We start from the raw sequence: 23,897 nt of genomic DNA, 5'->3' as shown, positions 1-23,897 counted from the left end.
TCTTCTTGAATTTAAATTGAATTTTTTTCTATTGGTGTTTGATTTTCACAATTTTTTTTGTGCCATCTATGTAATACTAATATATAGAGAACATTTATGGATTTCAATTTTATTTTTATGACGTTTGAGTGATTTGACTTCATGCGCATATGTTTAATCAATTTCTATACTATTTTTATACCATAATATTTTTTATTTTTTTCATTTATCTGAAGGCTGGGAAAGATAGAATATAAGTAGATTTTATCTTTACCTTTTAGATGTAGAAAGACTATTATCTAAAGATTATCAATATACAATAACATATTCAGTGTAATTTTACAGGTACGGTTTGAGAATAATAAAAGTGTATGCAAATTTTACTCTTAATTTATGAAGGCGGAGAGACTATTTTTGAAATTCAAACTTTTAAGGTAAAATTGTTTAGTGTTTGAATGTTTCACATGTGTAAATATACATTGCAATTATCAATATCGACAAAAGTTCTTATCTTGAGAAAATCACCAAAGCGACGAAAAAGAACATAAACCAACAAATCATTTGTCAAAATAATAATCAAGTGAGATACAACAAACAGTAACATATTTGAGGTATAAAATTTATTCATATCATTTAAATAGATATAACAGTTACATTAACGTCAATTGCTACTTTTTGATAATTTTGTTCTTCAAAGCAACGAAAAAGAATATAAATCAACAAATAATGAATTTTTTTTAGGTGAGATGCAATAGACAATAGTATATTTGAGATACAATATTTATTTATATTATAGAAATATATATGACATTAAATTTAATGTCAACTACTATGGATTAATAATTTTATTCTTCTTGTATATAATTTTATTTATTGACGCGAGACATACGTGCGAAGAACGTACACTGAACTAGTACTATATTAAAAGCACCAAGGTCCTTAAAAAAGTTGATTGGACTTTTTGCCTTTCATTAAAAGGTTTTGTTTCAAACAAAATCATATTTTCACCATTTTCCTTCAATTATTATTATAGGAAGATAATTAAATATTTATTTTTAATATTAAGAGAATTATTAAATTTCCTTTTAAGTGTAGAATCCTTTTAAGTGAAGAAATAATTAGATGTATAATTTGTTTATGAAATAATTATTTTTATACGGAATTATTTATTTAGCTTTAAGAGTCCCTTTAGAATTCGGCTCCCTTTAACTAATTAAAAGAATATTATTTACGTTATGTGATCTCTTTATTTAGGCATTAGACCATCCTTCCAAAATTGTCATGAGAGGGGTAGGGATATTAGATTTAGGTTTAGAATTATTTTACTAATTGAAATCTTGATAGCATTTATGATTGAAGAGATAAATTTGCTTGTGATTTGAAGTAAGTTTTCTAGAAATTTTAGTATCTATGATTGAAAAGTTAAATTTACCTGTGATTTGAGGTAAGTTTTCTATAAATTTAGTCTATTCTTGATTGATATTTTGTTAATTGAAAAATTTTCTTTGTGATTTTTGTAATATTGTCTCTTATACAATCAATAATTTGAAATTGACTTATTTATAATTTTGTACAAATTATTTGGATGTTGTACTCGGTCACAAAAGAATGATTTGGTATCGATTGTAGATCAAACTAATTTTAGGATAATTGTTCACAATTTGTAACTGAATTTCAATGATTTGTTAGTTGAAGGAGATAAAACACACGTACAAAATACGTACACTAAATTAATATATATATTACTTTCTTGATTTATGAATATGAACCAATAAAATAAAATATCGGAGGGAATAATAATTACTATTTGCGGCTATATACTTTGAAATGATAATAACATGTCCAAAACATTGTAAACGATAATTAAACGGGTGGATTATGTCTGAACCTAAGTTGAGATGTATAGTGTACAACACTATTTACTTTGTTTCTTCAAATGACCCCATGCCACTATTTTATTTGTTTCATTCAGACTTAGCGGCATATATATATAAAAAATATTATCTATGAATATTCATATTTATTATAGATACTTAATATAATATATCGACTATAATATTATTGTCGCTAAATAATTATCGTAATTTTTTTAATTTTTAATTGTGTGGATGCACCTTTATGCCCAAGAGCAAAGTAGTGCCTAGAGATTGAAGAATCATACTATTTTTTTCCACTACGAAATGGAGTAGCACTATCACTCCCAATATTCCAAGTGGTATCATAAAAGGAGCATGTAAAGTTTGAAAAAGAGGAAAAAGAAAAAGTTTAAAAAAAAGTTTGAGAATATATAATTCTTTTTGTTATTCATGAAGTCTTGCCAGATACATGATTTTTGTTGCTCTCAGAATGCACACTCAAATATATATGGTTGACAAAGTAATAAAAATATAAAATGATAAGATTAAATATCGTTCTCACGTGAAATTGCAATTGATTATTTACTAAATTAAATTAATTCTAAATTATCTAGTCAAGGAACATGTTTAGGATGATATTTTATATTTATTCTAACTACTAAAGATTGCGATAAAAAGAAAAAAATAATTAACTATCACACTTATTAATATTCCAGGGTTATGAGATATTTACCAATTGTGTTTAATTTTCAACTAGACTAACTAATATATTACGGATGTTATTGTGTTATTTTTTAATTAGAAGAATATTTAATTTATAGAAATGCAAAAAATTCCTCTAAGAAATGAGTTAGCCAAATATAGATAAGAGGGGTTGCTCGGATGATAAGCATTCTGCACCTTCAATATAAGGTTGTGGATTTGAGTCACCAAAAAAGCAAAAAAGCAAAAACTCTTAGGGATGGTAAATAAAATTATTAAAAAAAAGAAAAACTTACCCAAATATAAAAAGATTTGTATTTTTTCTTGGAAAAAAATAAAAATCAATTATGGTAAGACTCTGTTCTTTTCTCGAGAAAAGGTAAAAGTCAGAGAGAAAATATTTTTAGCTAAAATATTATGTTTTTATTGTGTGATATATATGTTTAATAATTCTGCTCTTAAATAAAACAAGGATTATTAGGAGAGAAAATATAGATCCCGCTTCCTTCTTTGTAAATGACAACTTGATAATCCAACAAATATGGGCAGTAAATGGTCAAAGGAACATTGTTTGAAGATGTCTAAAACACCCGTCGAAGATCGTTGAGTTGGTTAAGCAGACGATTGAGATTTTTCAAGTTGATAATTTTAATATGTGTTTTTTACTGAGTTCATCAAACAAGATTTGTCTACATATGATTTACAATTTTTATGTAATTTATAAACTATCACACTAGAGTAAACTTTGCTCCATGTGCATTTAAAAGATGGCGATCATAAATTCTCTCATGAAATATTATTTATTTTTTTAAAAAAATAAAAGTGAAACTAGTAGAACAAACAAGTAGTGTACCTCATCATCCAGATAGGTGACAGGGTGTTGTTAAAAGCACAACTCATCAACCAATAAAATAAATTAAAAGAGAAGGAACACAAACAAAGTAAACAAAAGAAAAAGTAAAATAAGCAATGAGTTGGTCAATCTTAAAGTCTACAACTTGAAGAAATTCCTCAAATCTTCCAAACTCTAAAAACTAAAACGATATAAATTAGCAGAAATTATAATTAAAAAAATTATACCAGATTCTAAAAATAAATCAAAATAGTAAAAACTACAAAATTTTACCTAAATGAGAGTTCCCACGACTTTTTCTTCTACATGTTTCCTGCAAACTTAACAAATCGAGTTCAATAGAAAATTGATGGAGATTAAAAATATTAACTTTTGATAAATTTCTATATAATATTAAAATTGTTAAATGCATATTTAAGTCATTATTTTAAATTTACTCTCGAAAAAAAGGGATATATTTATTATTTCCAACCGCACGTCTTTATCGAATTACCGTATTGTCAAGCCTTTTGTCTTATGAATTATCTCTGCGTTGGACATAATTATTAAATGTTTACTGGCTGTCTACTAGTAAATTATTCTACTTAATTACTTGTCCTAATGTTTTAACTTTTAACGTTTAATAATGTAAGCTTACCACAAACTTGTGGTGTGGTCTGTGGTCCTTTCTCATATCCACCATGAATATGAAACGCTTTGTCTATTAATTATTCTCTTTTAAAATTTAAGCTTACTGCGAACTTGTGGGTTTGTCATTAATTTATTGTTAAATTGCTCGTAGATATAACCATTTTTTTAATATAATATATCACTAATTCATCGATAATTCCTCCTCCTTTTTTTTTGCAGGCAACAAATTAATTTATCAAATATGAATTAAGGGAACAAAAGGAAGTCAAGTAAATTCAAATCCACGTCCAAAAATTTCACTTTTGAGAGGTAAAACACTTCCTATCAAAGACGATTTCATACCACTCCATCACAATCATTTGATGGTAACTATTTCATTATTACCTCCCTGAAGTTCTGTTTTAATTAATTAGGGAAGTCAGCTTTGATAAAGATAAAAGAAAATGTTAGTTACTAAATGAACTATAATTCCAAAAAAATTAGGTGTACATCCTAAAATCAATTTTAATTCGAACCATTTAATTTCAGTGTGTTGTAAAAAAGACGAATGACATACTTTATTATTATTATCATCTAATTATATTTAATCATTATTACTAAAAAAAAATTGTAGTAATCTCATAGTGGAATTCTTGAATTGGATCAAATGGGGCCTTAGCTCAGTTGATTGGCTATGAACTTTCTCCTCGTTGGAAAACTCCAATTTTATTTCTTTTTTTATTATTATTTTTTAAAAAAAAAAAAAAAAAAGAACCTCAATTTAGATATATGCGTGAGCAAAATGTCATTAGTTGTTAACAATGACAATGCTGAAGGATCAATTCATTGAGGAGCAGGAGGAAATTTTCGATCTAAAGTTTGCTAACAATGACTACGAGTTAAGTATTTTTGAATAACTCAATATTAGGGGAAACCAAATTCCCAACTCGAACACTCGATTGGTAACACCATAGGCAATAAGATCACCTTGACCGAACCTTAGATTCTGCACTCATACGCGAAAACTTAAATAGCAGGGTGAAAACTAACCATCTCGTAAAAAATTTACCGTATCTTGCACCAAAACTAGAAAACTTATATGGTTCTAAAGCCTTGATTCACTATAGAGCTCAAGCTCTAGCAATACGAATTATTCCCTTAAATATACCCGAAGCATCAAACTGTATATGGGGACGGGGAGGGGGAGAAAGAGAAGGGAAATTCAACTATATACACAACTTGCCCCTGAATTACTTTTTGGACGGTAACAACGGGAAGAGTATCATTACATAAGTTGGATATAAAAGATGACTGATTATGAAGCAATGCCAGATACCAATTTGGATGAAATTAATACCTCACTAAAAGAAAACTATCCTTCATTCGCTTGCTCATCATGATCAGGGCGGTCATGGCCTGAACCGTAGTTAATCCACGGTAACATAGACTCGAGCAAGACAGCAATTGCGTTTCGATCTGAAAGATCTTGGACATGGTGGTTTGCAGGCTGTGCATCATTTGGCACCTCTCCCCTTGGGTCAACCATGAAATTCTGTAAGTTATCAGGAGGCAAAGTCGGAACTGAATCAGAGAAATCTGATACCAGCAAGTGAGAATACCTGGCAATAGTAGAAAGACAATGTTTAAGCCAACATGCATGAAGGGAATGTAAAAACAGTTAATGAGTAAACTGAAGATAATACTGCAACATGGGGAATACAAAGCAACACCATTTTCTTTTTCATTGATGAGTCATGAGAGGGGCAGAGTGATAGGTAGTACTCACTCATTTTTCTCAGATGAAAACGCTTCTTTTCTCACACACGTCCAGTCTCTAGCATCATTCCCATCATTCTGCAGTGTCTCAATCACCGAGAGTGCAGCATCCCTAAGAAACTTCTGGAGGTCAGGAAGCCTCCATATAATATAGCTTCTTTCGACATATATATTGATCAAGTGATCTAAGGAGGGTGTCCCTGTTTGATCAGAGCTAAAGAAATTGTGCTTGATTATGCTAGTCCAGGCTTTATCCTTTAAAGGTACCTTCGACACCAACTTTTTCAAGATTGAAGGATGTAGCATCAATGCCTGCTTCATAAGATCTGCTGAAGAAGCTTTTAAATCTTCAGCCTTTATCTCTTTAGCATGTTCCTCATTTTCAACATAGAATCGGCACACAGCAAGAGAATAGGAGAAATTTGGAAATAACCACAAAGAATTATCACTCTTATATTGCTCAGAGAACTGTTCCAGCCATGTATATTCCTCTGCTCGTAAAGAATAGTAGTCAATGCAGAACAAGACACCCATTGGATCGTCTGAATCTAGTAGAAGCAACAATTTGCAGATCTCAAGGGCAGACCGATGGCAGCCACGTCTATCCATGTTTTTCATGTGGGAGAAAAGCACAGAGAACAACGGTTTGTTGATTTCACAACTAAACTTAAGTTGACAGTTGCCCATCAAAGGAGTGAACATTGGATGCCAAGCACATTCCAATGCATAGAGACATCTAGCAGTACAATCAGCCGACATTTGCTGTTCACCACTGAATTTGTAATATTCAGCTAATGTAATAAGTGAATCAACATGATACGGATGATGCAACAGAATATTCACGATACCATTAAAATCATGAACTGCCTTAGCACTTTCAAATGCTTTCTGGGCTTGGCTATAGGATGATGTATGTACATACCTAGGAACACGATATGAACCCAATTAGTTTACACTTTTATACAATAAAAAGAACTTCTGTTAGACATAACATCCATCTTCTAAGACAAGAAGCATTATCATCAAATGAAATAAAGATATGGGGCTGAAGCTTCAACTCTTTTAAAATTTTAGTTCATGGGTCAAAGTAAAAAAAGTTATGTAATTAGCCCCGAATAAAAAATAATCAAAAAACGTAATTAATCAATTACGCAAAGGAACCAAGATACTAAAATCCATTTATTTCAATTAGCCACTCATATATAGGCTCTCTTTACGGTTGTCGAAATTTTCTAAAGGCAAAAAATGGCGAACTTCCATGCAGTCCACAGTTTTGCATGAGTTATAGCCATTCAGCAATCTGTTTTGCAGGATATTATTTTGAGAGCATGAAAATATATTTTAAAAAATTATAAGGTGAGATAATACATCAAAATCTAACTCAAGAAACATATTTCAAATGATAAGATAAATACAAACACTAGGCATGTAGCTCAAATTAACAATCATTCAGGTGAAGTATAAACAGTAACAGATGGATCTTTATAATTAGGTGATATCTTTCCTGCATCCATAAACTAGAAGTCTAGAATCATTACTTTTGTTCTATAACAGGTCAATGACTAGTGACTACAAGTGGTGGTGAAGCTAGGAGTTCAAGGGGATTCAAGAAATGCTAGGTATCCAATACGACTACGGATCTAGAGGTCAGATTCTTCGTCACGTAAGTTTTAGGATTCGGGGGTATGGATCCGAGTGCAGACACAGGTAGTGTGATACGGCCAATAAATGTATATACGACATATATAAAGTATATAGTCCAGTTGAATAAAGGTATTGAGCTAAAACTAATAAATTTAACTCTTGATAAACACCAAATATTTGATTAATAAGATACCCACATAATATTAAAACATCCTCTTACTTTATATAACTATACATATACATACTTTATTTCTCGCTCATAGATCTAGTCAAAGCACCCAAAATAAGCTGGCCAAGTCTAGTATGGATCCCATACTCACACCCATGTCGTGTCGACACGGGTGAAACAGGGATTTTGAAGAGTGCGCAAAACATAGATGTTAAATATACAACAAAAGTTATTTCCTCCCTATTTATGTAGCAGTGTTATCAAAAGCGCGCTTAAGTCCTAAAGCGAGACTCAAAACGTGTTGAGCGCTCGCCTTGCTTAATGTGTACTTCAGTGTCGTCATCAAGGTTCTAAGGCATACTTTGCTACCTCTTCTGAAGAGACAACAACACTAAACAATTGATATTTCACTTTATCGTAATTGTTTTTCAATTTCTTTGTTTATACATTTTTCATTCATGCTTATAAATTATTGGTCTTGGACTAAACATATATATTTGTATTTTTTCTCCCCTTGCGCCTTTTTTTTATTTAAGTCCACGCTTTATCTACTCTTTGCGCTTAAAGCCCCAATGGACCTTAGAGCTTTTTTGTGCGTTTTGCTTTTGATAACACTGTTATGTAGTATAAATTTTCAACGAAGGGGATTCAATTGAACAACTATGCGGAATAGGACAGCTAATTGCATTAAGGCAGCAGCTAAAAAGGTGTTGGGGGTCTCAAGGAGTAACACGGGTAGACATCGAGAGGATTGGTGGTGGAATGGAGCAGTTCAAGGGAAAGTGGAAGCCAAGAAGATTGCTTATAAGGAGTTGATGGAGAGCAAAAACAAGGAGAAGGTATAATGGTGGTGAAGAAGGAGGCAAAGTTAGCAGCAGCATTTGCACGCTGATATGAAGAACTACAAGACAAAGGGAGGGATAGGAAGTCGTATAGGCGAGAAAGAAGAGAGCAAGATCTGGACCAAGTGAAGTGCATCAAAGACGAGATCTGAAACTTCATGACCAAAGAGCATCCACCAATCAATCGTAGAAAAATTATTTTCAAAATTAATAACTTAAAAGTTAAAGCTTTAAAAACAATTGAAACAACTTGCTCACTCTTTAAGGTTCTGTCCCTAATGGCCAAATCCATTCCAAGTAGTCTGCCCGCTTAATGTACACACCAAGCTCACATCTGGGACCAACCTCTCAACACATGCATGATATCCCGCCTACACTTTTTTATCTAGAGTCATCCTATCATGATTCTTATAAAAGAGCTCGGGGTTCAAATATGTCTTGTTGCATGCAAAGGTTGATGAAGTTGATCCGTCTACCCTTTATCAATGATTTGAAAAAAAAATTGCATATATCCACACGTCTTTATAAAAAAGCTTTTCAATAGCTTCTACGTCTTTATAAAAAAGCATAGTTTCTTTGACCCTATCTATGGCTTCATCAATGTAGCACATTCGATGTTTTTTCTCACATCGACCAAACGAATTACAGTTTTCAAAGCACCACGAATTACAGTTTTCAATGCGGTTCCAAAATATGGAGAAATAATAGATCTCGCAACTTCTTTCCCAATAGCTTCATTTGCATAGCTACTCTCATTCCATTCGGTTTACATGAACAAGGTTCTCAAGTTTTCCTTTTGTAAGCAAAACTTATGCAAAGTCAAGAAAGTTGTAATGAATCTTGTCGTGGCCGGCTAAGTTGCTCGAACTCTCCAAAATTGGTGCTGCAACTGTGTCAATTTTTGGAGGATCTAACATGCACCCATCAATATTTTTGGAGAGTCGAAGCAACATAGGGCCGATTTCACCAAATTTCTTTGGTTTGTGAATCTCCTCAACATGTTCAACAACAATGGTCTCTGACTAATGTTAGAATGTATCTTAATACTTTGGCAAAAATTGTAGAAAAAAATTTTAATAGCTATGGAATGTTGTTGAACATGAAGGGAAAAAAATTAGAACCACTTATAGAATATGGGGCTATCTTGAAAATGTCGCCAAATTAATACAATGGGCAACACATTGAGTACAAAAAATGTGTGGAACACTCCCTTCGATATGTCACCCACTTTAACATTTTCATTTGCATAAGAGGTCACAACATTTTCACTTCCCGATTTTCAATATAGTTTTCTCAAACAGGTTGAACATTTTAGTGGAATCAGTGGAAGAGTCACTAGCATCATGAGATTCAAGAAACACATTTCTTTTACGTCCTCAATGATTTCACCAAATCTGTTGATGTAATTGACACAATTGTAAGTGAGCCATGCTTCATACATCCACCTTGCAAAAGCAACTACAACACACTCCTTTTAAATCTTTTGGGCAGAATCTGAATCAATAGCTCCACCTTTTCTCTTTTCATTTGGTTTTCATGAGAAATAAAGATTGAGGGGGCCTTTAATGTTGTTAGCGGTGAATGATCCACTTCCACTAGTTGAAGACTTCTTTCAAAACTCTCAAAAGAAAGTCTTCACTAGTGGAAGTGGATCATCCACCGCTAGCAATGTTAAAGGTCCTCTCAATCTTCATTTTTCGAAAATCAATTGAAAAGAGAAAAAGTAGAGCTATTGATTTAGATTCTGCCAAGATTCTAAGGGAGCGCGATGTAGCGGCTTTTGCAAAGTGGATGTATGATGCAGGCCTCCCTTTCAATTGTGTCCAATTACGTCAACAGTTTTGGTGAAATTATTTTGGTTGTAAGCAATATGGCCCAAGAATGAAACCTCCCACCAATCACAAAATAAGAGTACCTTATCTAAAAATAGAAGAGGTGGAGAAAAAGAGGTTGAGATGACAAACAAGATTGTTGAGGAGCATAAGGTGCAATGGAAAACTTATGAATGTTCCATTATGATGGATACATGGACAGCAAAAAATGGAAAATGATCATTTATGTTTTGATGGATTCTCCAAAAGGTAGTGTGTTTCTTGAATCCTGTGATGCTAGTGACTCTTCTACTGATTCCACTATAATGTACAACTTGTTTAAGACTATATTGAAAATTGGAAAGGAAAATGGTGTACAAGTTGTTACCGGTGATGCAAGTGAGAATGTTAAAGCAAGGACAAGTTGTAAGGAGTGTTCACGCACATTTTTTGGACTAAATGTATTGCACATTGTATTAATTTGGTGTTTGGTGACATTTTCAAGATAGCCCCATATTCTACAAGTGAACAAGTGGCTATAGTTTTTAACCTTCATGTTAATTTTTTATACATTAAATATTAAAACAAATCTACAGTTTTTTCTAAGGTTATTAAGATACATTCTTACACTAGTCAGAGGCCATTGTTGTGGAACATGATGAGATCCACAAACCAAGGAAATTTGGTGAAATCGGCCGAGACAAGATTCACAACAACTTTCTTGACTTTGCATAGTTTTTACTTACAAAAGAAAAACTTGATACCTTGTCCAAAAACTAGTAACTATGCAAACGAAGCTATTGGGAAAGAAGTTGTGAGATCTATTATTTCTCCAATTTTTTGGAATCACATTGTTCAAGCACTTAAAGTTGGTAGTCCTTTGATTAATATACATATGGGGAGAAAAAACCACTAATGGGCTACAGTTATGAAACCATGGATAGGATCAAAGAAACTATTGAAAAGTTTTTTGATAAAGATGTGAGTAAATGTGCAGAAGTTTTTGAAACTATTGGTAAAAGGTGTACAAATCAACTTCATCAACCTTTGCATGGAGCAGGACATATTTTGAATCCCACACTCTTTATACAAATCATGATAAGAGGGCTATAAATAAGAAGTGCGGCAGGATATCATGAATGTGTTGAGAGGTTGGTCCCAAATGTAGGTTTGCCAGATAAAATAGGGGAGGATCTTGGTGTGTACATAAAAGTGGATGGACTACTTGCAATGAATTTGACCATTAGAGCCAAAACCTTAAGGTCACCAGGTGAGCAAGTTGTTTTAATCGTCTTTAAAGCTTTATCTTTTAAGTTGACTTCAAAATTAATTCTTCTATAGTTGATTGGTGGATGCTATACGGTCATGAAGTTCCAAACTTGCAACAATTTGCTATTAGAGTCCAACGTTTAACTTGTAGCTCATCTGGATGCGAAAGAATTCGGAGCATGTATGAACATATGAGAAGCTCTATTACATTATTACTGAACTAAATTGAATATCGATTGTCTTAAGTACTCCTATTAATTACTTTCTACAACTTATGTGCAGATTCATACTAAAAAGACGAATAGGCTTGAACTAAAGCTTCTCAATGATCTTGTGTTCGTTAAATATAATAGAACACAAATGTGTCATTAGAAAGCTTGCAATACCATTCCAATTTGTTTGGATAATATTGATGAAGCAAATGAATGATTAACTAGAGCCCCTCAAGATCATAAAGATGGATAAGTATATGAAGGAGAAGATTTCACTTATTTACCATGTTGCTATGGCAAGTGGTGTTAAGGAGAATATTTATGGTTTTAAGGTGGGTACTTTAAGGAGCGAGGATAGAGTAGCTACAAGTTCAAGTAGAACCCTAGTTGATGAAGCCTATGATGATGAAGAAGATGATGACCAATATAAAAAAATTATGATATTTCAAGAGTTTGGAGTTCTTGTTGAAGAATAAGATGTTGCTCCACTTGTGAATTAGTTTTGCATTTGCTTAATATGTTATGAATCATAAGGATTATTGACTATCTAGTTGTAGTATCTATTATTTATTAATAATTTAAGAACCGAAAGATTTGCTTAATATGTTACTCCCTCCGTCCCACATTTTATGTGACACCCTTTACTCTTTAGTCCATCCCAAAAAGAATGTCACCTTACTAAAATTAGAAAATCCTAACTTTAAATTTATTTTTTACCCTTAATGAAATGATTTACAACCACACAAATATCTAAGGATTATTTTAGACCACAAGTTTCAAAAGTCTTTCTTTTTTTCTTAAATATTATGCCAAGTAAAATGGTGCCACTAAAAATGGGACAGAGGGAGTATTTCTATTGAGTTCTTGGTTATTCATCTATGCATATTTAATATTTTTTATTTTTGTATTAAATTGCACTTTAGTTGAAAAAAGCATGTGTTTCTCTTCACGCTTCTCGCTAGGATGAAGCGAGTCCTCGTTGCCTTTTTCCGCTTCTCTCTCATCAAAACACTGGTAGTCCAATAAAATAATTACAAAACCATTTAAAAATCATTAACCCAACTCGATACCAATAAACCAATATGATTTTGTCATTTCGATTTATCGATTAAACCGGGTTTTACACACCCCTATTACCAGTCGTATTATTAGTACTCTCCTACCATCTTATGCTTCAATTTTATCATTACATATTGTTTCCTTTTGCTTAAATTATAATACTATTTGTTGTTGCTACTATTTCTTATCTCCATTATTTTCACTATTGTATCTACTATGTTTCCTTTCCTATTGATTATGTATGCTTTACTTGACTTGAGAGTCTATTGAAAATAACCTCTAACTTCACAATTACATTGGATATGTTGTTGGGAGTCTATTTAAACCCCTTTTGTAATGGGTAGCTCCGCCACCGACGACAAACACACAACTAACCTAGAAGAAATAACGCAACATTTGATGTTCAACGGAGGCTAGGTCAAAACTATTCTGCTAGCTTATACTAAGAAACACAGAATCAGACTCTGAAAAACTCAGAATGGCAGCATATAAATGCAAAGAAATCATATTTATGGAAGTTGTAGACAAGGAAAAAAAGTAAATAATGATATATGCATTAACGTACATTTAGATTATGCGTCATTGATTTCTTACCCAAAATTATCGCGATTGTTTAGGAAATACAGATAAACTTAGTTATACCATTATGCATATTGTTTGCATTAGATTTTGTTGTGGTGGAATTTACTATAGTAGACAATTTCCATTTTTTGTTTTTTGCTTTGCTTTTTTTTTTCCCATCTTCTTTCTAAAAAAGAGTTGCATCCATTTTTTAAGATAATACTAAATATCAACCAAAAGAAAATTGTAAGGAACACAGCTAGCACGTCAACTTTAAAGGTTAACATATTTCCTAGAATTTGCTAATTAATACTACTTGATATGTTATCAAATCATCCAGAGAAAAATTACAAAAAGAATATGTTGTTAATGGTGAAAACTTGTAGTTTTATTTACTCTAAAATGTGGTCTAAATATTTCTAATAGTGTTTTATCTAGCACATTAAATTGGAAGTCCAAGGCTATGGCTCATCCTCCATTAATATCCCTATTACACTAGCAAAAGCATATAATATTGACATGTCAACACTATCAAGGAAAGCAATGATATTTACCTAAAATCGGATATCCCATCTCTGGTTTCCACAAGTTCCATCGACAGTGATCCATCCCACCTTGGCCAATGTTCTAAAGGACAAACAAGAATAGTCTTTCGATGGTTCTGGCTCCCACGCCTTCCACCTCTTGACTGTCTAGAACTTCCAGTTTGATGACCCTTTTCGAATGATTTCACCACTTTAGAACCAAATATCCTTCGAAGTTCATTTTCTGCATTAAGAAATTTCGGGTCCAATTGTAAGACAGAAGATGTACACTGCTTGACCACTTTTCCTCTGCCATTTAAACTTGTCAGATCATATTTTCCAGTATCAGGAGCAACATGCTCCAGATGAGAAGAGTCATCTTTAATTGATAATTGTTCGAATGACTCATTCCAAGAGTTCTCATTATCCTTAGCTCCTGGTTGTGACTTCTTGTTTTTCTTCTTTTTCTTTTTCTTAAATTTGCTATCTGACAACACAAAAGCTTCAGGAGTGGTTTTTGTCGTGGACGATTGCTTCTCATTGCTGTTCTCGATTGAGGATCCATCATTGATATCTGCCTGGTTTTCCTGCAGCATAAATCCATCATTAGTCACAACTACTGTCAGCATAAAATAAACAATGAAGCAATGGTCACAACTCTATAGCTGCTGTCAACTGAGTATAGCTGCAAAAGGATTTATTTATTTATTATTTGCAAGTAATTTTCATAGTAAAAAAGGTGATTTTACAGTTAACAAAGTCAACTTAAAATGTTTGTACAGCATACAATTAAACGAATTTAGTGGAGGGTTATCGTAGCACAAGAGTTTTGGCAGAAACAGAAGCTACGTATCAATATTCTAAAGAGAGCAAAGGAATTTCAGAGCCAAGGAGAATCCTTCTTTTCAAGAAAATGAAGAGGTTGGCACCTCGTTCCCGTGCCAGAGAACGCAACCAAGGAGAATTCATGAAGCAAAATAAAATTAGGAAGAGAGAAGTTTTGGTCAGAAGCTTTAAAAAGAACTGGGAGTCAGAATTGAGTTGATATTTGTGAAGGACTCCCTTGGCTCAAAAAGGTTAGTTTCTTTCTATAATTTTGATAGGTTTGATTTTTAAATAATCAAATTGGGATGGGAGAAGAGTTTGGAAAACTAGGATTACTAAAATTAAGAGCATACCCAGTGTACCAAATCTATAGTTCTTATGTCTACAGTGAAGAACCACACAATTATTATCTCCCATCCATGCCCTACACATAACACCAACTTATCATGGCATCCCCTCCTCAAGTTATGCACACTAACACACCAAAAGTAAGAACAGTTACACATATCACAGAGCGAGCAATGAAATAATGAAATGATGCAGAAGGATGCAGCATCCACTGTAGTTGAATTCTTAATCAAGCAAACATACATCTTCAAATCTGAATTTTGCTTCTGGGAATATAAACATCAGTTTCATGTTATGCCAAGAAACAGCACTTCACCAAAAACAAAAAATGACAATCACGGTCATCAAAAAAAATGGCAATCAACACATATGACAAAAGCAACATGTTTTAGCTTCTCATCAAAAAGCAAAAACATGTACCGAGGTCCTGAGCCATCGCAAAATGAAGAAAAAGATAATAACTCACTCCCCACAAGGACATCAGCAATTCGTTAATCTAAGTCCTTTGCTTGGCACATGAAAAACATATTCTTTTTTTTTTTTGAAACTGGCAAGGTTGTATTCTTCAACATTAAGGGCATGCTGGCCACCTCCAAAAAGGAATATTATCAATTACAAGTCTCCTAATAAGTCTACTATCTGATCTATATCAACTATACACAATTGTTTACACCAAAAAAGTAAGGATACAATGCAATTCCATTTCACTTTATGAATGGAATTGGACCTATCTTTAAAACATCTACCATTTCTTTCCAACCATACTGACCACCATATGCATCATGGAACTAATCTCCACCATTTCTTTTGACTCTTACTACCTCCACTCCTAATTCATCAACTCAGTAGATCTGATGTGTGCTCAGGCATTGTCCAGCTGTAGCATGTTATGTTGAGGAAGAGATTCCACAACTGAGTAGTGAAGCTACAATGTAGGAAGAGATGGTTGTTCGTCCCCCCTGTAGTGTTACACAGAAAGCACCTGGGAACTAGTAGTCTCGCTTTCTTCTGCAGAACTTCTTGAGTTAGACATGCCCTCTTAATCACTAGCCAAGTAAAGCATTTTACCTTTGGTGGGGATGATACTTTTCCAGAAATAGTTCCAATGGTAGAGAGTACTCTCCCCCCCCCCTCCACCTACCAACTCTAAGCCTCGCTTGTATGCACATCCTACTGAGAAGTTCCCATCTTTGTTGTGTTTCCACAACACCCTATCTACCTCTGTTGTGACAATATTGCTTCCTCCTAGCTTTCCAAGTAATGAGGCCACTCTATCAATCTCCCAATCATTTAGCCTTCTTCTGAAGGAGATGTCCCAGCCCTGTACTGACCAGCACTCATTTACCCTAGCCTCAGTGTTTCCACAGATCAGAAAAAGATCTGGAAATCGCTCCTCGAGTGGTGATTGATCAACTCATCCATCGTGCCAAAATTTTGTCTTATTTCCATTGCCTATCTTAAGGCTAAGATTGGCTTCCATCAGTGGCCATAAGTTTCTGATTGTTCTCCAAACTCCCACACCATACGGATCAGATACAATGTTGGAACACCATGAATTAAATTCACCAAACTTTATCACAATTACTTTTCTCCATAGAACCCTTTCCTCTTTAGTGTATCTCCATAGCCACTTCATAAGTAAACTCTCATTCTGCAATATGAGATTTCTGACCCCCAATCCCCCTCTTCCTTTATTCAGTATTACTGTTTTCCAGTTAACAAGGCAGTAGCCCTTCCCTTCTTTCTTTCCATGCCAAAGAACATCTCTTCTAAACTTATCAAGTTTCTCCACAACTTTTGATGGAATTGGGAATAGGGACATCACATAAGTGGGTAATGCATCTAGGACAGAATTGATTAGGATCAGTCTACCACCGAGGGACAAGTACTGAGCCTTCCATCTAGAGAGTTTCTTTTCTGCTCTTTCTAAGATGCCATCCCAACTCTCTAAAGACATATGTTTGCTTCCCAGGGGCATACCCAAATAAATTGTGGGTAAATATTTTGTTCTGCATCCCAGGATGCTGGCCATATCTAGAATCTGGTGAACCTCATATTAGCATCACCAACTGTTTTGGGATGGAAGAACAGGAAAATCAACTGAGATAGAGAATAAAGAGTTCCACGAGTTCACGGAAAAAGAAACAGTATCCCTCAGTTGTACTACTGAAGAAGATAAGCATTTGGCTAGAAAGGACTTCTACTGAAGAGAGGTAAGGTAGTGAAGAAAAGTGATAGAAGTTACCTAGAAGCTCGTGCTGGACATAAATCTCCATCCATAACAGATGTTCATTGTATTACATTTGTCGTCTGCCATGAAGAGATTTCGTGGAGCCAAACTTACAGACTTCACACGAATAAATTTTGTTAGCCATACTTTACCAAATTATAACCAAATTCATTTTTTTTTTTGATCAAGAAAAGGTTCCATTGATAATAACAAGGTCAACTTGGCCGTATACAAGTGATATGCCAAAAAAAGGAGAAACCTACAAAAAACAGTTCTCTCCAAAAGGCACCCAATCCTCCATTCAAACAAGAACTACATGGGTTCCCCAAAAGAAAATAAGGGATCAGAGACTACTCCTCAATTCAGCAAAGCTCATCTCCACTCCTTCAAAAGCTCTCTTATTCCTCTCTTTCCAAATGACCTACGTCAAAGCAAGAAGAGTAACATTCCAAGTCTTGTGCCTTCTTCCCCTAGCTCCACTCTTCCAACTGAGCATCAACTCCTTAACGGTTCTTGGCACAACCCAACAAATTCCAAACCATCTAAAGATATCTAATAACGTATTTAAAAGCCCTAAAAAAGTTATAATCGTGGTGGCTTGCACAAATCTCAACTAATTTCACGGGATATCTCTCACCTCCCACCAGCCACAGGTTTGTTGCTATAGCTGTAGAAATAGCTCTGTCCACCAAAGCTAGGACATTTGGAGAAAAATCACCTAGTATTTTTTCCTCTTTCCTCTGTTGGGATTTGAACCTGATACATCCTGATTTTCAACTCACTTCCTCTTTACTCTATTGGGATTTGAGCCTAAGACATGTTGATTTTCAACTCACTTCATTGACCATTAGACCACACCTTTGAGTGCTAAATTCCCTAAGAAGGTATGAAGGTCGATGATCATGGTATAAGGTCAGTAGGTAGCCGAGGGTAGTCGCCCATTAAGTGGGAGAGGCAGGGGACTTTCCTCGTATACTCTTCTTATTAGTAGTAGTACTATTTAGTAATCGTGTAGTTTCTTATTCTTCTATGTGTTTCCACTATCCATTGCTTCATTTCGTTTTGCATTTTGACATTTTGTTGTCATTTTTTATTTTATTTTAATTTGAAACTGGTAACTTATTTTGTTATTTTTTTCTTGCAACCATTCTTCTATGAATAACTTTCGTTCTACGCCGAGAGTTTATTGGAACATCTCTACCCCACAAAAGTAGAGATAAGGTCTATGTACATCTTACCCTTTCCAGATCCCACTTGTGGGATAACACTGCGTACTTTGTTCTTGTAAATAAAAAATAAATAAGCTCAAACTCAATGATCTACATTTTCTTATGTACAACATGGATTTATCCTTTTGTTGAAGTGTGAAAGGAGGAAAGTGGCAGAGTAGTGAGATTACTTGGTTCTGATGACAAGGGAACAATGAAAAAAGGATGAAAGAGCACAAAAGCCATTTTGGACCGGAGAAGCTTATAATTCAAGGGATAAATTGAGCAAGTATTTCCTTTTGAACACCTTTTTGAGAGATAGGGATGGAAATAAACCAAATTCATCCATAAACATCAAGTTGGAGGAAAAAGATATGTTTGAGTAATGCATGCTACTCAACTCAAGTTATACACAATTCTCCATCAAGCTTGACCATCAAGACACAGTCTCTACATCAACAACAACATACCTAGTGCAATCCCACAAGTGAGATCTGGAAAGGATGACGTGTACGCAGACCTAACCTCTATATCATGGTAGTCTCTCTTCCACCAAATGTACAAGTGAAACTAAAATGTTCTTTTAAAGCTTTCTACACCAGTCTCAGTACTTGCACAAAGATGCTTAACATGTCATAGTTGACATTCAATCCAACATTCGATTGTGACTTGTCACTTCCAAGGTGCATGACATTCATCTCAATGCCCCTAAATTTTAATCCCATCCTACAATATTCCAAGACATAAAGCAAAAGCTTAGATTCACGTCAGCACATTTACATAAGCTACTCCACGCCATCTGAAAGCCCACTTAGGTATCAGGAAAAAACTATTGCATATGTACCCATTTATGATTGTCAAATAGTCATGTTAAGAAGTCTCACATCGATATAGGGATGGGAAATTAGCCTCCTTATATGGAATTGGACAAACCTCCCCTCATGAGCTAGCTTTTGAGGTTGAGTTAAGTCCATGTGTCATATCTTTACATGGTATCAGCGCCAGTTTCATCCCAATTTGTTGTTCACCGATGTTGAACCCCCAATTATAAGTGTTCACGCTCCAATTGAGGTCTGGGCATGCGGGGGAGTGTTAAGAAATATCACATTGGTAGAGGGGTAGGAAATTGGTCTCCTTATATGGACTTGAACAAACCTTTCCTCTTGAGCTAGCTTTTGATATTGAGTTAAACCTAGGTGTCATATCTTTACAAATCACTTCAAGGTTATTCCCAACTGTTGCCATATTAATCCTACCGATTTAATTGACTCTATAATCAAGGTTGGATTGTCTTTAAATTTTTGTACACACATACATATATATTATGCCCGAAAAACTGCACCGACTACTAACATTTGCATCCACACTTATTTCGGTACTAGCAGTTACTTTTTTATGATGTAGTCAAAAAACTGGCAGTAGGACAAAGGCAATAGTTGGAAGAAATTCAATTAAAAATCAAGAAAGAAATTATGGCAACAAATAAAAAACAATAGACTGTGAAAGGAGTTCTATGAAATAAATCAAGAATGGAATTTACAAGGCTCACAAATTATAACCTTTTTTATCCTAAACCTCATACACAAACCCCATCAACAAAATCTTCATGTTATACTTTGTTCTGATATATCCATCTTCCTTGCTACAATAGGAATCTTATACCCAAAACAATTAATTATCAAGTACCATGATTGTCAAACAACTTTTTTAGCTTACTCCCTGTTCTTTACATTTTCATCTTCCTTATTTGAATCGCAATCTTAAGCATCTTAGGGGTCGTTTGGTTGGGAACAAGTTATCCAGGATTAATTATCCTGCGATTAGTTATCCTGCGACAAGGTGGAATAACTTATCCCACTATGTATATGGATAACTTATCCCATCACTATGGTATAAATGTTGGGATAAGTTATCTCAAACTTGCCAACCAAACAAAACACCAAAATTTTATCTCTGGACTATTTTTTTATCCCAGGCCTATTTAAGTTTATCCCTTACACCAAACGACCCTTTAATTGCTAGAATCATGGAATGGCCCTCCAAATTCATTTCAACACACAGAATTCAGAAGTTATTCACATGCCTTTGATTTCTACCCTAATTTCATTGATATCTCAATAACAAGATTTGAAGTTTATAACTTACGTATGAGATACGAGAGGTAAGAAAGGCCCAAGGGCATGGAGAGTAGCCCCCTTAGCAACCATGTGGGTTATTTTGGAAAGAGAGAAATAAGAGGGTTGTTGAAGGAGTGAAGCAAGCTTTTTAAAATTTGCGAAGTAGTTTTTGTCTCCAGTTTCGTTTGGGTGTACTTCGAGGTCCCTATGTGTTTAGAGGATTGAACCTCTTTTGTTGAGAACCATATTATGGAGTAGGTTCTCTTTTTTGGTATATGGTTTGTATGCAAGGTTCCCACAATTGTTAATAACGTTCAAAAAAAATTATGTATTGCTCTACTTAACCATAAACCTAGGGTTGGGTTATGTTCAATTGCACACTTATTCTTGGCACTTACAACTTTATGTTTCTGATTTATGCGATTACAAAAAATGGGTATATTCATCAATTCATCTTCTTTACCTGAATAGGTTTCTTATATATCAAAAACAACTAATGTGAATACACCAATTAGAATTGTCAAACAACCTTTTAAGGGTATAACCAATTCTGATATATTCATCTTCCTCACTTGAATCACAATCTTAAGCAACTTAATTCCATCTTCACGGGGTGGCCCTCCAAACCCATTTTTCAACACACATAATTCAGAAATTCAATCACATCAATTTTCTCACCCTAGTTTGTTAGATAACAAGATTCGAAGTAGTCTATAGCTTACTGCCTTAACCTTATGTCTAATGTTGGGTTCTGTTATCGCAAACTTTTTCTTGGCGCTTTCAGCTTTATAGTTGTGCTTTATGGGGCCAAAAAAACGAGAGAAAATGAAAGAAATAGTGACTTGAAGCAATTCTATGAAATAAATCAAGAATGAAATTACTTGGTTGATCAAATCAAAAGCCTTTCTTTTCTAAAGCTAATCCACAAACCTCGCCAGCAGCATCTTCAGGTTATACCATGTTCTTGTTTATTCGTCTTCCTTATTGAAAAGGAATCTTATACATCAAAAACTACTAATGTGTATACACCAGTTAGAACTGTCAAACAGCCTTTTAAGGGTAAATACCCATTTCTAACATATTCACTCTCTCTATTCTTTTTTAAATAATGTTGGTGTCCGCGGCACCATTTACCCTCCCACCAACACATGTATTGGTTAACTCTGTTCTCCACAACTTACGCGGAAGGGAAGACAGCACCTAGCATTTTATTTTATTTGTGTGTGCTAGGATTTGAACCTGGTCTGTAAGGTTTTCACCCACTCCATTGACTCCAGGCCACACCCTTGGGTACTACTCGAATGAATTGGAATTTTAAGCAGCTGTTTCAATCTTCATTGAACTAGCCCCTTTGGAGCCATTTCCCAACACAGATTTCAGGAATTTGTTCACATCCAATTTGATGAAAGCTTCTCACTTTACACCTATGAAAGTATTCATGTTTCATCATATTTCGAAAACAAGATTTGAAGTGGTCTGTAGTTAACTTACTGCCTTAATCTACCCTATAATTATCAGGGTTTTATTCATTCGCAGACTTATACTCACTGTAAGCAATTCTACGAAATAAAAATTAACAATATAATTTTTAACCAAAATGACATAACACTCAAATAAAAAAAGCTTCTTTTTTTTCAATGGAAATAACACAAACCTGGTCAACACCATCATCATCTTCTTCGTCAAGGAGATCGAAGGGGTTATGAAAAGTGGCGGAATGAGGAGGAGGAGATTCAGATTCATCTTCGCTATTGATGAGTTGTTGAGGCTCAGCTGGTTCTTCTTCTTTCAAGATTTTCTTCATCAAACGAACCGACATTTTTTTCTCGATTTATTGATTTATTGAAGTTTCCCCAAATTCAATTTATGCTTTCTATCGCCACTCAATTTTTGTTTCTTCTTTGTTTTAGCTGCGGAACAATTCCACCCTTCAATCTAATCCAAGGTTCAAAAGGATTGATGCAAGTCGGTTAGGTTTTTTTATTTTTATTTTCCTTTATAATCCTACAATTTAGGTTGCTATTTTTTCATATCAAATATTGAACTTTCAAAATTTTGGAACTTATGTATTAAACAAAAATATATATATATATTTATAATTGTTCATATTAGACGGACACTTTCAATTTTATACAGTGATTAAGAAATTATTAATACATTGAAAAATTTTACCATTTTGCACTCTGTGCGTACATTCTGCCTTTTCCAAACCCCACATGGTGTAATTATACTGGGTTTGTTGTTGTTGTTGTTGTAAAGAGTCAAATTAATTATAGGGATAAATTAGAAAAAAATTAATTAATTCTATCTTAATTTAGGAATAAACATTTTTAATAAGATACACATTTAATATGGGACGAAGGAAGTACTTAATAGGCTAGTTTTTAGAAAAATCAATATATAAAGATAATTTTCACTCTCAAGTACTCACATCATAAATTTAATGTGACAAATAAATCAAGACACATAAATGACTCGTTTATGCTACTCATATATATGGTAAACAATTTATCAGGGGTGGAAGTTCGATATGATTAAAGTTCTGACTTTAGTAACTCGGTAATATATATATATAAAGGATGATCTTCAATCCGTTGATGTGGCATGCCTCAATGATCAAATTTGGTATTTATCTATTTTCTCAGAATTTAGGCCTTTTTTCTATTTTTTACACAATTATATTATATATTATTAATTAATAATTATCTTTTCCTTTTCCTTTTCTCATCTTTCTTTCGCTTATTAAAAAATAAAACATCTCTTAAATCTTAAATTTTGATAAATCTTACTCACATTTGTTTTCTATTGAAGAAGTTTTACCAACTAAGCATTATAATTTCAAGTCAGTTATAAACCTTTTCTTCCTTTTTATATTTTCATAAAATTCTCATATTTCCGTAGTTTCTCATTTTTTGCTAGAAACTCATTTACATGCTTTCTATACTTTATTTTTATCTTTTGAGTTGCAGGACCTTGAATTTTCATGTGACAAGATCGAAAGGGAATGTTATGCTAAAAATTTTCAAGAAAGTCAAGATACGAAGGTGTATTCATAATCTTTTTTTCTTTTGTTATTATATTATTTATGCTTTCTTCTTCTTCTTCTTTTTTGATTTATTGTGATTTTAATCTTTTAAAGATTTCATGTATTTTATCAGGATATTTCAATATGAATGAACAATTTAGAAAACTTGGAAAAATTTAAAAGATATCAAATTTCATTTCTCAAGATGAGATATATATGGTGATGAACTTTCACTATTTGAAAAATAAGAATGTCACTATTGTATTTCTAATTTGGCT

At 33.6% G+C, this 23,897-nt stretch overlaps 1 protein-coding gene across 1 annotated transcript; it reads right to left on the bottom strand.

Annotated features, from left to right (window-relative positions):
• Positions 1–5,212: 5,212 nt before the first annotated feature.
• On the bottom strand, positions 5,213–22,579 carry LOC129889014 (uncharacterized). The gene is made up of 4 exons (XM_055964111.1): positions 22,249–22,579; positions 13,897–14,453; positions 5,786–6,697; positions 5,213–5,618 (listed from the first exon to the last, which is right to left on the bottom strand). Exons 1-4 carry the CDS (start codon positions 22,411–22,413, stop codon positions 5,372–5,374), a joined length of 1,881 nt encoding a protein of 626 aa, XP_055820086.1. The 5' UTR covers positions 22,414–22,579; the 3' UTR covers positions 5,213–5,371.
• Between the last annotated feature and the right edge of the window lie 1,318 nt (positions 22,580–23,897).

Source organism: Solanum dulcamara, chromosome 5, assembly GCF_947179165.1.
Source record: "Solanum dulcamara chromosome 5, daSolDulc1.2, whole genome shotgun sequence".
NCBI classification, from domain to species: domain Eukaryota; kingdom Viridiplantae; phylum Streptophyta; class Magnoliopsida; order Solanales; family Solanaceae; genus Solanum; species Solanum dulcamara.
This window is presented reverse-complemented; position numbering and strand designations above follow the sequence as displayed.